The following is a 13,442-nucleotide window of genomic DNA, read 5'->3' as shown; positions in this document are numbered from 1 at the left end:
TATGGGTGAAGAAGTATGTCAATTAGTTGGAAAAAATTAACTCAAAACTCTGGTGCCCTACAGTTATTTCTTAATAAATCATGAACTCATGAAGGAGTGACTCTTATGCTTCTTGTTGCTCCTCTTTTGCTCTGGAGGTTAGTAATAGAAATGAAATCATGTTGGCTGTTCAGAAGATTCTTATTTAGAAGATGTGATGATATTTATAGGAGAAATATTTTAAAAATTGCTACAAATTAGGACAAGGGATATTTGGGATTTTGTGAATTATGTTCTTCGTTTAGTATTACTGTAGGCTTCTTAGAGTAATGTTCTGTGGGATCATTAATTGCGACAGTCCAGGATACTTCAAAAAGCTCAGGGAATAGTGGATTCAATGATGTTTATTTTGCTGGGAAACTTTCTTAAATTCATGTATAGTTTTTCCATAATATAGACTTTTTTTGAATTTTTAAAATAACCAGTGTATGCATGGACTTCAAAAAATTTTTATACTCAAACAAACATGCTTTAATTCCACTTACTTTCATTTTTTCAAAAATCCTCATACTATACAATTCATAACAAGGAAGGGCCAGTAAAACTTTGATATGTATGGCTTTCTTTTTTTTTTAAAGATTTATTTATTTATTTTAAAGTCAGAGTTACATAGAGAGAGGAGAGGCAGAGAGAGAGAGAGGTCTTCTATCCGATGGTTCACTCCCCAGTTGGCTGCAATGGCCACAGATGCGCCGATCCAAAGCCAGGAGCTTCTTCTGGGTCTCCCACGCAGGTCCAGGGCCCAAGGACTTGGGCCATCTTCCACTGCTTTCCCAAGCCATAGCAGAGAGCTGGATCAGAAGTGGAGCAGTCAGGATTTGAACCGGCGCCCATATGGGATGCCGGTGCTTCAGGCCAGGGCGTTAACCTGCTGTGCCACAGCTCCGGCCCCTATTGCTTTCTTTTAATAAAATATTTATTTATTTGAAAGGCAGAGTAACAAAGAGGGGGAGGAACAGAGAGAAATCTTTAATCTGCTGCTTCATTCCCTAGATGACTAAGCCAAACCCAGTAGCTTAGAACTCCATCTGGGTCTCCCATGTGGATGGCAAGGGCCCAGGCACTTGGCCATCTTCTGCTGCCTTCCCAGGCACATTAGCAGGGAGCTGGATCAGAAGTGGAACAGCCAAGCCTCAAACCAGCATTCCAGTATGGGATGCCAGGACCACAGGCGGCAGCTTAACTTACTGTGCCACAGTTATGACCCCTGATTTCCATGTCTTAAAGAAATGTGATAAATGTACTGTTAATTTAATCTTTTTTTATTTGCTTTCAGAATTCCAACAAGTAAACATCAGTCTGCCAGAAGTTACTTTGAAGTCAAGACCAAAAAGGAGTGTGCGGCAGGTATGTATTCGCAGGCCTCAGGTGTGCTGTTACAAACACCTGGACCCTTTGAATCTCCATGGGCTCTGCCCAGCGAGAGGGTGACACCTAGCGTAGGTGTTTGCCAGGGTGTGGTAAATGGCATGGGTGAACGAGGCCACATGGTTTTGTAGCCCCAGAGGATTCCACACAGTGGTGACCTTGGAGTTCTGCACGGTGAAGATGGGGTACGAGGGCCCTGCTTGTGCCATCTCAGCTGTTTCCTGCTGTTAGCCTCTTTCCTTGCTGACACATGCACCTCGCCTGGAGTCAGCTTGTGTGGTGCCTGTCCTTTTGTTTATCTCCTAACAGGGTGAGAACCTTTTCTCTGCTAAGGGCCATTTGGATATTTACAACATCACTCATGGGCCATGCAAAATTTTCAACTTAAAACTTAACCTGCTACAGATGTATCGAAGTTTGAGTCCTGCTTGCGGTTGCCTTGGCTGGGCCAGAGGGAACCCTTTCGAGGGCCTTGTCCGGCTGGGGGGCCAGATGTTCTCCAGCCCTGAGAGGTTATCTCTTGAGGAGGAATACATCAGGCTGTGAAGTCACAAGATGCTTTCATCTTATCTGAGCTACTCTGGAGTCCAGGATGTAAAATCAGGACAGAAACTTTATGATTGTTCGCCTGGATGTTAGGCTGTCATAATAATAACTTTATACAGTGCTGCAAACCATGAAGTAGGTACTGTTTGTCGCTCCCCCTCTTCATGGAGGAACGACACAGGACCCTGCGCTGTTCTTTCGTCTGCTCGGCCCTCCCCGGGTTTGCTGCTGGTTCTTCCCGGGTTGGCTACTATCCCTTCCACCTCCGTGGAAGGGCAGTTCCCCCTGGCCACATTCCCCACTTCCGCAGGGGAGCGGCACACCGCCGGCCGGCTCTCTCGGGGGCTGCACAGGTGTTCCTTCAGATGTTCCTCTTAGATGTTCCTGGTGCATGCCGTCTCTCTCCTCCTTTATAGTCCTCCTCTGCCAATCCCAACTCGGCTGCCCACACGCCGAGTACGCTGCTCTCCTCCAATCAGGAGCAAGTCCTGCTGTTTATTGGTTGAACTGGAGGCAGCTGGGTAGAAGCTGTTTTCTCCTCTCCCAGCGCCATATTGTGGGAGAGCAGATGCATAGAATAAGTCTTAATTCCAGTAACTTAGTCTAGTCCGGATTGCTCCCCACACTGTTAATTCCCTTATATGGAGAGAGACGTGATGGCTGCAATAGGTGGATCTGACTTACCCAGAATCATAGAAGTGGTAAACGGGCTAAACAATCAAGAACACTGGTTCTTAGAATCAAGATATTGGCCGGCACCGCGGCTCAATAGGCTAATTCTCCGCCTGCGGCGCCGGCACCCTGGGTTCTAGTCCCGGTCGGGGCGCCGGATTCTGTCCCGGTTGCTCCTCTTCCAGGCCAGCTCTCTGCTGTGGCCTGGGAGTGCAGTGGAGGATGGCCCAAGTGCTTGGGCCCTGCACCCACATGGGAGACCAGGAGAAGCACCTGGCTCCTGGCTTTGGATCAGCGTGGTGCACTGGCTGCAGCGCGCCAGCCGCAGCAGCCATTAGGGAGTGAACCAACGGCAAAGGAAGACCTTCCTCTCTGTCTCTCTCTCTCTGTCCACACTGCCTGTCAAATAAATAAATAAATAAATAAATAGAATCAAGATGTCAGGGGCCAGGGCTGTGGTGTGGTGGGTTAAACCACCACCTGTGGTGCTAGCATCCCAAATGGGCACCGGTTCGACTTCCAGCTGCTCCACTTCTGATCCAGTTCCATGAAAATGCACCTGGGAAGGCAGAAAAGTATGGTCCAAGTCCTTGGGCCCCTGCACCCATGTGGGAGACCTTGAAGAAGCTCCTGGCTTCAGTCTGGTCCAGCTGTGGTCATTGTAGCCATTTAGGGAGTGAACCAGCAAATGGAAGTCTCTATCTCTGTGTCTCTCTCTCTCTCTTTCTCTCCCTCTCTCTGCCTCTCTGCTTCTCCCTTTCTGTAACTCCACCTTAAAAAAATTTAGAAAAGAATCAGGATGTCCTCAGCAGTGTGAACGTGGTAGTGAGAGAGGAAACACAGGATGAGGGAAACATCAGTCAGTTGAAGGAATCAGGTGTCTTCCTTGAATGACCTTGAAATAAGACATGTTTGGACAGATTTCTAATAGGCACATTTTATTGAATACTTACCACATGCCACCCTAACTGTGAGAATTTTAAATGTATGAATACATTGAGTCCTCTTAACAGTGTTATGGGCAAGGAGTTTTCATTATTATCTCCATTTTCCTGGTAAGGACAGTGAAACATCCCAGGCTTGGCCAGTTCGCCCACGGTTGTGTAGCCCAGTACCCAGCTGTGAAACCGAGGCTCTGACCTGGGATGTCTAGTCCCCGGGGGATGCGTATAACCATGTATGCCCCGCCTGCTGCCTCTCAGAAGCACACGTGTCCCACGTATTACTTTATGTATGTTGTGAACAACATCTGTCTCTGGTTGGCCCTCCAAGTCTGTGCACTCATGGATTCAACCAACCATTAACTGAAAATATTAAAAACTCTTGCATCTGTGCTGATCATGTACAGACTTTTTTCTTATAGCTATTTCCTAAACAGTGTAGTGTCACAGCTATTTACATAGTATTTACATTGCAGTAGGTATTCTAAGTAACTTAGAGATGATTTAAAGCATACAGGAACAGGTGCATAGGGTCTATGCAAATTCTATGCTATTTTATGTAAGAGACTTAAGCCTCCAAAAATTTTGATATTCATGGCAGTCCTGGAGTGAATCTCTCAGGCATACTGAGGGACAACCAAATAGATACAATGTATGCAAATAGATACAGTGACATATATATCCCGAAACCGAGTTACATAGGTAAAAATAATTGCCAGTATGATTTAATTTGAATAGTAATTTATGACCATTTGGGTAGTGAACCAGCAAATGGAAGATTTGTCTCTCCTTCATTCTGTGCAACTCTGCCTTTCAAATAAGTAAATCTTTTAAAAAAAGAAAGAAAGAAAGAAAGAAAGAAAGAAAGAAAGAAAGAAAGAAAGAAAGAAGAAGGAGGGAGGGAGGGAGGGAGGGAGGGAGGGAGGGAGGGAGGGAGGGAAGGAAGGAAGGAGGGGAGGGAGGGAGGAAGGAAGGAAGGAGGGGAGGGAGGGAGGAAGGAAGGAAGGAGGGGAGGGAGGGAGGGAGGAAGGAAGGAAGGAGGGAAGGAAGGAAGGAGGGAGGGAAGGAAGGAGGGAGGAAGGAAGGAAGGAAGGAGGGAAGGAAGGAAGGGAGGAAGGAGGGAAGGAAGGAAGGAGGGAGGGAGGGAAGGAAGGAGGGAAGGAAGGAAGGAGGGAGGGAAGGAAGGAAGGGAGGGAGGAAGGGAGGGAAGGAAGGAAGGAGGGAGGGAGGGGAGGAAGGAGGGAAGGAAGGAAGGAGGGAAGGAAGGAAGGGAGGGAGGGAGGGAGGGAAGGAAGGAAGGAGGGAGGGAAGGAAGGAAGGAGGGAAGGAAGGAAGGAGGGAAGGAAGGAAGGGAGGGAGGAAGGGAGGGAAGGAAGGAAGGAAGGAGGGAGGGAAGGAAGGGAGGGAGGGAGATAGGAAGGAAGGAAGGAAGGAGGGAAGGAAGGGAGGAGGGAAGGAAGGAGGAAGGGAGGGAAGGAGGGAAGGAAGGAAGGGAGGAGGGGAGGAAGGAGGAAGGGAGGGAAGGAAGGAAGGAAGGAGGGAAGGAAGGAAGGGAGGAAGGAAGGGAGGAAGGAGGGAAGGAAGGAAGGAAGGAGGGAGGGAAGGAAGGAGGGAGGGAAGGAAGGAAGGAAGGGAGGAAGGAGGGAAGGAAGGAAGGAAGGAGGGAGGGAAGGAAGGAGGGAGGGAAGGAAGGAAGGAAGGGAGGAAGGAGGGAAGGAAGGAAGGGAGGGAGGAAGGAGGGAAGGAAGGAAGGAGGGAGGGAGGGAAGGAAGGAAGGAAGGAAGAAAGGAAGGAGGGAAGGAAGGAAGGAGGGAGGGAGGGAAGGAAGGAAGGAAGGAAGGAAGGGAGGAAGGAGGGAAGGAGGGAAGGAGGGGAGGAAGGAGGGAAGGAAGGAAGGAAGGAAGGAAGGAAGGAAGGAGGGAAGGAGGGAAGGAGGGGAGGAAGGAAGGAAGGAAGGGAGGAAGGAGGGAAGGAAGGGAGGAAGGAGGGAAGGAGGGAAGGAAGGAAGGAGGGAAGGAGGGAAGGAAGGAAGGAAGGGAGGAAGGAGGGAAGGAAGGAAGGAAGGAGGGAAGGAAGGAAGGAAGGAAGGAGGGAAGGTTGGAACTTGTTGGAAAACCTGCTGTAGTATCCAGTCATCCTCTTCTGCAATTAGCAGAGCAGATCTGTCATCCTAAAAATATCTGTTAGGATTTTTTTTTTGAAGATTCTTCTTATTGGTCACAGATTACTGTTTTTTTGTTTGTTTGTTTGTTTTTGTTTTTAAGATTTATTTATTTATTTTAAAGAGTTACTCAGAGAGAGAAGGAGGGGCAGAGGGGGAGAGAGAGAGAGAGATCTTCCATCCACTGGTTCACTCCCCAGTTGGCTACAACGGCCAGAGCTGCACCCATCAGAAGCCAGGAGCCAGGAGCTTCTTCAGGGTCTCCCACGTGGGTACAGGGGCCCAAGGACTTGGGCAATCTTCTACTGCTTTCCCAGGCCATAGTAAAGAGCTGGATCGGAAGTGGAGTAGCTGGGACTTGAACCAGCGCCCATAGAGGTTGCCGACACTGTAGGCAGTGGATTTACCTTCTATGCCACAGTGCCGGCCCCACAGATTACTGTTAATCTTTGGTTTCCAATCTCAGAATTATAATCTGTTATTTATCAACTTGATGTAATTAAAGGTTTTTTCTTAAAAATATTTCTAAGTTTAAGAATGTGATTAGCAATTAGACAAAATCTTTGTGGCAGCATTTTTTTAGTTCATTTTAAATGTAACACTCAAAACAAATATACATGTGTTGATTAGTTTTGACTGTATACCTTTGTCATAAAAAATGAACTTGGGTAAGTAAATAAAAACATTTACTGGGTGTGGTCATTTGGCACAGAGCTTAGGATGCCTTTTGGGATGCCTATATCCCTATGAAATACCTGGGTTTGGGCCTCTGTTCATCTTCTGATTCAGCTTCCTGCTAATGCACACTGTGGGAAGCAGCAGGTACTTGGATCCCTCAGGTAACTGGATCCCTGCCACCCATATGGGAGACCCAGATGGAGGTCTGGGCTCTTAGCTTTAACCTGGCCCGGCTCCAGCTAGTGTGGGCATCGGGTGAACCAGCGCGCGCTCGCTCTCTCTCTCTCTCTCTCTCTCTCTTCCTCTGCCTTTCTAATAAATAAAAATAAATGAAAAAAACATTAAAAGTTACTGAGAAGTGCATATTTAACCATGGCATAAGGAGCAAGCTAACTGTAGCTCTTGTAAAAGATTGTTATGGATCACTTAGAGAACAAGGAGAACGGCTGCCTTAGCTCTTGCTGCCAGTACCAGTCCTAATTATAAGGGTGGAGAAAGCTGGCTGTGGAGCGGACAGATCTGGCCCTAGCAGATGATCCAGACTGCCCAGGAGCTCTAGGGGCTGTCCCAGCGAACCCCTGTGTCATTTGGGGTCTTCCTGAACCACACCAGAGGAAGGGGCACATGTCAATCCCAGATTTGCAGATTCTAGAATAAAAATGCCAGTCACCCCCTCCCTATGCCCTCTCAGAAATCCTCAGGAACTTGGAGTTTAAATGAGAATGAGTGCTCCTTTTGTGGTACTGCCTTGAAGATAGAAAAGGAAGACAGCTGGATGCAGAGTGAAGCGTGGTGGAGTGCAAAAGGAAATGTCGGCGCCCTCTGTTTCCTGTGTGCACTGTTCCTCACGGTGCTCACTGTGAGGGAAGGAGTACATACTGGTGGAGAAGACAGAAGTAAGACAAGGCTTTCATCCCGCGCCGCCTTCATTTTCCAGCTGTGTAGATTTGTTATCTCTTCAGAGACTAAGGAAATCCATGGAAATTGGAAGATAAATGCTGAAGGAGTAAAAAGTGTTAGTTTTGCCTTGCTGATCTCTTCCACACTCGGTAGCATTTTATGCTGAGTAGAGAGGGCTTATCTGTGTGTATTTCCCTTACTGTGTTGCAGCGCCTTCGACATCCTCGTAACGTGGAAGAGGAAACCAAATACATTGAGCTCATGATTGTGAATGATCATCTTATGGTAGGATTTGCTGTTTAAAAAAAACTTGTCTGTGCCCACAGTAATATTGGGAGGTTCAGAAATAAGAAGCTAGAAGCCCGTGAGGTTGTAGCTGGGCCTAGTAACCAGCAGCAACCTGCGAGGATGAAGGCGTCTTAGGCGGAAGTAGAGTTCCCTGAGGTATCTCTGTGATTGATGAGGTCAGCTCTGGATTTGCTTGACCAGTGCAGGTGCTAGTATCTGAATGTCCTCATACTGGATGGCAAGATTTAAGGAAAATGTAAACTTATTTTACGTCGAAAGAGTGAGTCACCAGTAATGTGTCTGTTTAGCTTGCAATGTATAGCTTTATCCAAATAAAAGAGCAGTTTTGCCACTTCTCACTTACTGTGGAGAAAAGCGTATGGAAATGCTTATGAGGCCAAGTGGGGGAGAAATTCAGGATAAGAACTTGGCAAAAGCCCCTCTTGTTGAGTTGATTATTTTGACACAGAGGGTAAATATTCACTTTATGGGCAAGCTTCAGTCTGCAGAGTTGTGTTCCTAACACACTGCTGATTGTCCGCTGGAACCAGAAGTTTAAATCCAAAATGTTCATTTGGTGCACATTGCTGCATTTTACTGATTTCAGGCACAAGTGTGTGTTAATTTACTTCAGTTGATTCATTTGAGGAGATGATGTATCATTTTTTTGTATATGATTAATCGAATAATACCGATTGTAACTGCCACTCATAATAATAATAGTGCAAACAGGATTGAGTGCAGCTTCTTTGTGTAGGCTATTTAAATTCATAGAATGTTTCTGTTCTCTGGGATTTTCACAACATAGTAAGTTACAAGAACATATTTTTGATGTTTTCGAATAGTCACAAATTGAGAAGTCTGTAGATACCTGTGACAGGTAACACATAAGTGCAGTGAACCAGATTCAAGGCAGTGGAGCGAGGAGGGTGAGATTTGCGGGGAAAGAGAGGCACGTGGCCTTCTGCAGGGAGCAGCGTCTCACACTTGCTGCTGTTATCTTGTGGGGACGCTGCTTTTCGGTGAAGCCAGGCATCAGGTTTCCCATGACACTGGGTTTCTAAAACACCACTGAGGCCAAACCAGTGGGGCACAAGATCCAACCCCAGCTTATGAGTTGCTCCTTGTGATCCTAGGGGTTCCTTCTTACCGAAAAATGGCCAAGTGCCGTGGACGTGGTGAGTTTTTAGATCTTGCAGTGTTCACACTCACCTTTTCTGACTGTACCCTGATGTAAATTTGTTTGTCTAACAATTTATTGATAAGTTCGTAGATTTTATCCTCTTGAGTAACAGTCCTGATGAAAGCAAATCTGTGGAATGGATGGAATGAGTGTTTTCTTCATCTCACAGATGAGAAACCGAGGCCTGAGGTTTTTAGGAGCTTTGCGTCAGGCTGCGCAGCAGATGAACAGTTAGGTCACCGCCAGTGTGTGTGTGTGTGTGTGTGTAGGTATCTACACCCCTTAGGGATCTTCCCAGCACACCATGTTTTCTCTGCTAGGAAATGTATTTCCTGGCAATTTTGAAAGCCTTCACTTGTTTCCATTTGCTTTCAGTTCAAAAGACACCGGCTGTCTGTGGTACACACCAATACCTATGCAAAATCTGTGGTGAACATGGCAGACTTAGTAAGTATCCCCCGGTGAGTGTGCACTGGAGCTAATAGGATGGGGAGAACAGTGCTTCCAGTTCCCCTGCCCTGAACTGCAGTTTAACCGGGGTGTCTTGAAGGTCCCAGGGGAACCTTGCATTGCACATCATTGCCTTTGACCTCTGGCTGGGAAGATGATGACAGGAAGAGATCAGTTCCTGCCGAGGTAGCTGGAACTCCTCCCTGTGGAAGACAAAGGTTGAGCCATAGCCTCTAACGAAGGCGATCCCCGGGTACCTCTGGTGAATGGGAACCAGTGTACCCACTGTGCCCTGTGCAAGAGTGCCTGGTGCCCAGGTGATGATGCAGTGAGCTCCACTGTACCTGTCTTCCACAGGGACCCTTGACAAAGCGCTGCCGTGCCTTCTCCTCGAGTTTAATCAGAGGCCGGTCGGCGTGTGTGTATTTGCCTGGAGAGTCTTCATTATTCATTTTTTGATAGGGGAAGCCAAGAATGCAGGAGTTCTTAATCCAGAATGCCAGAAAATCCACTCGGAGTGAGCCCTGAGGAGGGTGCAAGTGTTTGTCCAAAAGGGATTTTTTTGTTTCTGATAAGTGCTCTGTTCTTTGGGGATGGCTACTTGGTAAATGTTTTGATGCTCTGTTTTTACTCTAGGCAAATGCATGTAAGTTAGAGAAATAACTATTTCCCTTAAAAACAGTAACATTTCCCATGTGTAACTATAACTCAGGGTGTTTCCATGAAAGGAACTTTGGAGTCCTGCTCATAAACAATTTGATTTTGCCACATGTACAGCTGGTGTGTTCCTTTTGTTAATATACTAGATATATAAAGACCAACTTAAGACAAGGATAGTATTGGTTGCCATGGAAACCTGGGCGGCTGACAACAAATTCGCCATATCTGAAAATCCATTGATCACCCTACGTGAGTTTATGAAATACAGGAGGGATTTTATCAAGGAGAAAAGTGACGCAGTGCACCTTTTTTCGTACGTAACTTTCGTGATGATGTGTTCCTTTTTTTTTTTTTTTTTTGGTTCTGTGTTGAATGCTCTGTTACTTGTACCTGAGATGTATCCTGCCTATTGCATAACACAGTTAGATTTGACGTGGAAGATAACATTTAAAAGGGGTGGTAATGTATAGATAGTTTGAAATTTTCATCAAATTTTAAGAGATTTAATTTTGCATTATTATTGCAACTCTGTTGTGTTTAATTTTTCAAGAGACTTAACCAGAGCATTTGTGGATTAAAAATATTATTCAGACTCATGACAGACAAGTTCCTTAAAGTTTCTGTCTTTTGAATGTTAACACTTTATTTTAAATCTAAGGTGAGAACTTAGTGTTTCTGGAGTTTATCTTTTTATTTTTTTTCATTGTTATTTTCTTTTTTGGGAAGTAACATACATATTTGATGTAATAGCAAATTTTATATATTAGTGATCAAAAACCTGTTATCTAAAGTCAGAGCTGTTGAAGAAAGTTATGTTGACGTGAAAGATGTAATATTTTGTAACTTGCCATTTTAATATAATATCAAATATAGAGAAAAGTCACACGAATGCTACAAGGAAATTATGTATATTCTTAATCCCAAATCATTAATTATTTACATTTCCCCCATGTGTTTTGAGATTTCTTTCTTCCCTGTCTTCCTTCCATCATCTGTTCATCCACCTATCAATTCTTTTTTCTGAATATTTTGAGAGTTTAGTTGGAGATGCTTACCACATGTTTACTACTAAATACTTCAGTATGTATTTTCTAGAAATAAAGATGTTCTCTTCCATAACCACAGTAAGTTACTAAAGCCAGAAAGTTTCACACTGACATAGACCTTCTCTACAGTCTGTAGTCTGTCTTTGTATTTCTCCAATTGTCTCTTTGTCTCTTGTAGCTGATTTTTACCCCAGCCTGGACCCAGTGCAGCATCATTGCATTTAGTCCTGTGTCTCATTATTCTCCGGGCAGCCTCAGCTTTTGAAGCACCTAGGCCAATTACTTTATGGACTGATCCCCACTGTAGGGACATCAGCTGTTTCCTCACTGTGAGATAAAGATTGTATGTGTTTAGCAGAAATACCACAGAAGTGATTTTGTTTCCTTCCTCAGAGTACATTCTATCAGTGACTCCTGTTTAATAGGTGTATGACAAGTTGAGATATTTATTGATTGTAAGGGAAGCATTCCTCAGAAAACTTCTTCCTGGATTATATAAGTAAACTCTTTGTATATTCTTCTCTTACATCAGAAATTTATAGAGACAGCATAGAATTTTACACACATTGAGAAAAGAAATGTAGTCGATTGATGACAAAACGTGCTATGGTGTTCGAACTGTCAGCAGTAAGTGTTTTTCATTTCCTTTTCTAAAGGGGAAGTCAATTTGAAAGTAGCCGGAGCGGGGCGGCTTACATTGGTGGGATTTGCTCGCTGCTGAAAGGAGGCGGCGTGAATGAAGTAGGTGTGAGCATGTGTAAGATACGAGTGCTGGGATGGCTGCAGACACTTCTCTGGTGGCCCAGGCATGGTCTCGCAGGGTCGCCCCTACTCCGGATGCTAGGTTCTGTGATTCTCCGTCAATGTGGCCACTACCAATGGCTCTGTGTTTCACTTAGAATAATTTCCATATTAAGCTGGAAGTATTTTTCAGATTATATAGAGAGGATCTTTACCTTTACCCGTGTTCAAAAATAAGTCCCCATCTGTCACTCTGAATGAACATCTGGAGAAATGAGGGGTTCCCTAAGCACTGGGTTGCCACATAACAACCCAGTTGGATGTTTTCTTCTCTGCTCAGTATTTGACAGTACTGACAATTACTGGGGAAAAACTGGGGGGAGGTTTTCCAAAAGACTCCTTTTACATCTGAGGTACTAAACTGGATGGAAGTGACCTAACGTATCTTTGGGAGGCTACGTTTTAGAAAAATATCCTGAGATCTTCCATTTCTGTTGGCTGGGGATCACCATGGCTCCCTGTCACTCATCCTGTTTGTTCTCTGAAGCCACCTTGCGCACCAGGCTGGGGCGGGAGGTGGATCTCAGGAGTGCAAGGGGATACATAACCATGAACACATTCCAAATAATTTTTGCACACTTATTTTTATTTTGTTTGAAAGGCTGGTTTAATCATAGACAACATTAGGTTTCTCAGATATATTGCTAGGAAAATTTGGACTCAGAATTAGTTTTAAGTTTCCAAACTTGAAAGTTGCCCATTCCCTGGTTTCTAATCTTCCCTAGAAGGCCTAATCAAATGTGGATTTTTTTCTTTCCTTACTTCTTCCCAAATGCATGTTCAGCAGTAGCTACCAATGTGTTTAACCTCTGCTAAAGAAAATGCCTATAAGTTACTTATTGTTAATTGTATTGTGACATTGTTCTTTTGTCCATCTTAAATGAAAAGCAATTTGCATTTATATGTTTCATTTTGCTTGTCTTTCAGTATGGGAAAACTGACCTAATGGCGGTTACACTTGCTCAGTCATTAGCCCATAATATTGGTATTATCTCAGACAAAAGAAAATTAGCAAGTGGTAAGTTTTAGTACATGTATAGTTTAGTTGTATTTGAAATAAACCCTATGTAAAATATTTTAGAGAATGAGGTTCTTTGATTCAGTTGCTAGATTAAAAGAATTTTCATGATAGTGTGAAACAAACAGCATAAAATTGGTTTTTAAAACTAGCACAAAGGGATAGTTACATTATAGATGTGTAAGAAAAATTACAGAGCCATGTGATAATAAATTCTTAGTAATTCTTAGCTGAACCCAACCTGCAAAAGGCAAAATAAGTAAATTTTGGTCATGTAAGGTGCCCTGGATGCAAGCATACTGTTTTATTGTGGTTTATTCATAATTCCTTTAAGCATGGCAGCATGGCCACGGAGTAGAATGGGCCCCGGAGTAAAGGCCAGGTTTACCATTATGAGGATCGTCTTCTCCCCATCAGTAAAGTTACTTCACATGAGTATTCATGTGTTCTGTATACAGAGGAGTACTTTGATGACAACCACGTTGATTTTAGTAACAGCAATCATTTGTATCATTGTTCACCTTAAGGGTTACTACTTATAGAGCACCCGTTATCTGCCACAAGGTATGATGACATTCCCTAGATCTGGAAACTCATTTCCCCACCAAGAGTGCCCATTTTTAGCCCCATCTGACAGAGAAGTGAGTAATCTCAAAAAGGCAACATCTCCCAGATACCCAGGTACTAGGTG

At 44.4% G+C, this 13,442-nt stretch overlaps 1 protein-coding gene across 18 annotated transcripts in view; it reads left to right on the top strand.

Moving 5' to 3' along the window:
• Positions 1-13,442, top strand: part of ADAM22 (ADAM metallopeptidase domain 22) — a 247,049-nt gene that overhangs the window by 168,978 nt on the left and 64,629 nt on the right. For all 18 annotated transcript variants that reach the window (XM_070059834.2, XM_070059833.2, XM_089315839.1 and 15 more), the window contains exons 8-13: positions 1,316-1,386; positions 7,516-7,590; positions 9,152-9,223; positions 10,033-10,199; positions 11,589-11,673; positions 12,661-12,751. In XM_070059834.2, the coding sequence (XP_069915935.1) occupies positions 1,316-1,386; positions 7,516-7,590; positions 9,152-9,223; positions 10,033-10,199; positions 11,589-11,673; positions 12,661-12,751 (561 nt within the window). The remainder of the gene's footprint in view (positions 1-1,315; positions 1,387-7,515; positions 7,591-9,151; positions 9,224-10,032; positions 10,200-11,588; positions 11,674-12,660; positions 12,752-13,442) is intronic.

This window comes from Oryctolagus cuniculus, chromosome 16 (genome assembly GCF_051225735.1).
Source record: "Oryctolagus cuniculus isolate XC-2025 breed Fujian yellow rabbit chromosome 16, ASM5122573v1, whole genome shotgun sequence".
In the NCBI taxonomy this organism is placed as follows: domain Eukaryota; kingdom Metazoa; phylum Chordata; class Mammalia; order Lagomorpha; family Leporidae; genus Oryctolagus; species Oryctolagus cuniculus.
This window is presented reverse-complemented; position numbering and strand designations above follow the sequence as displayed.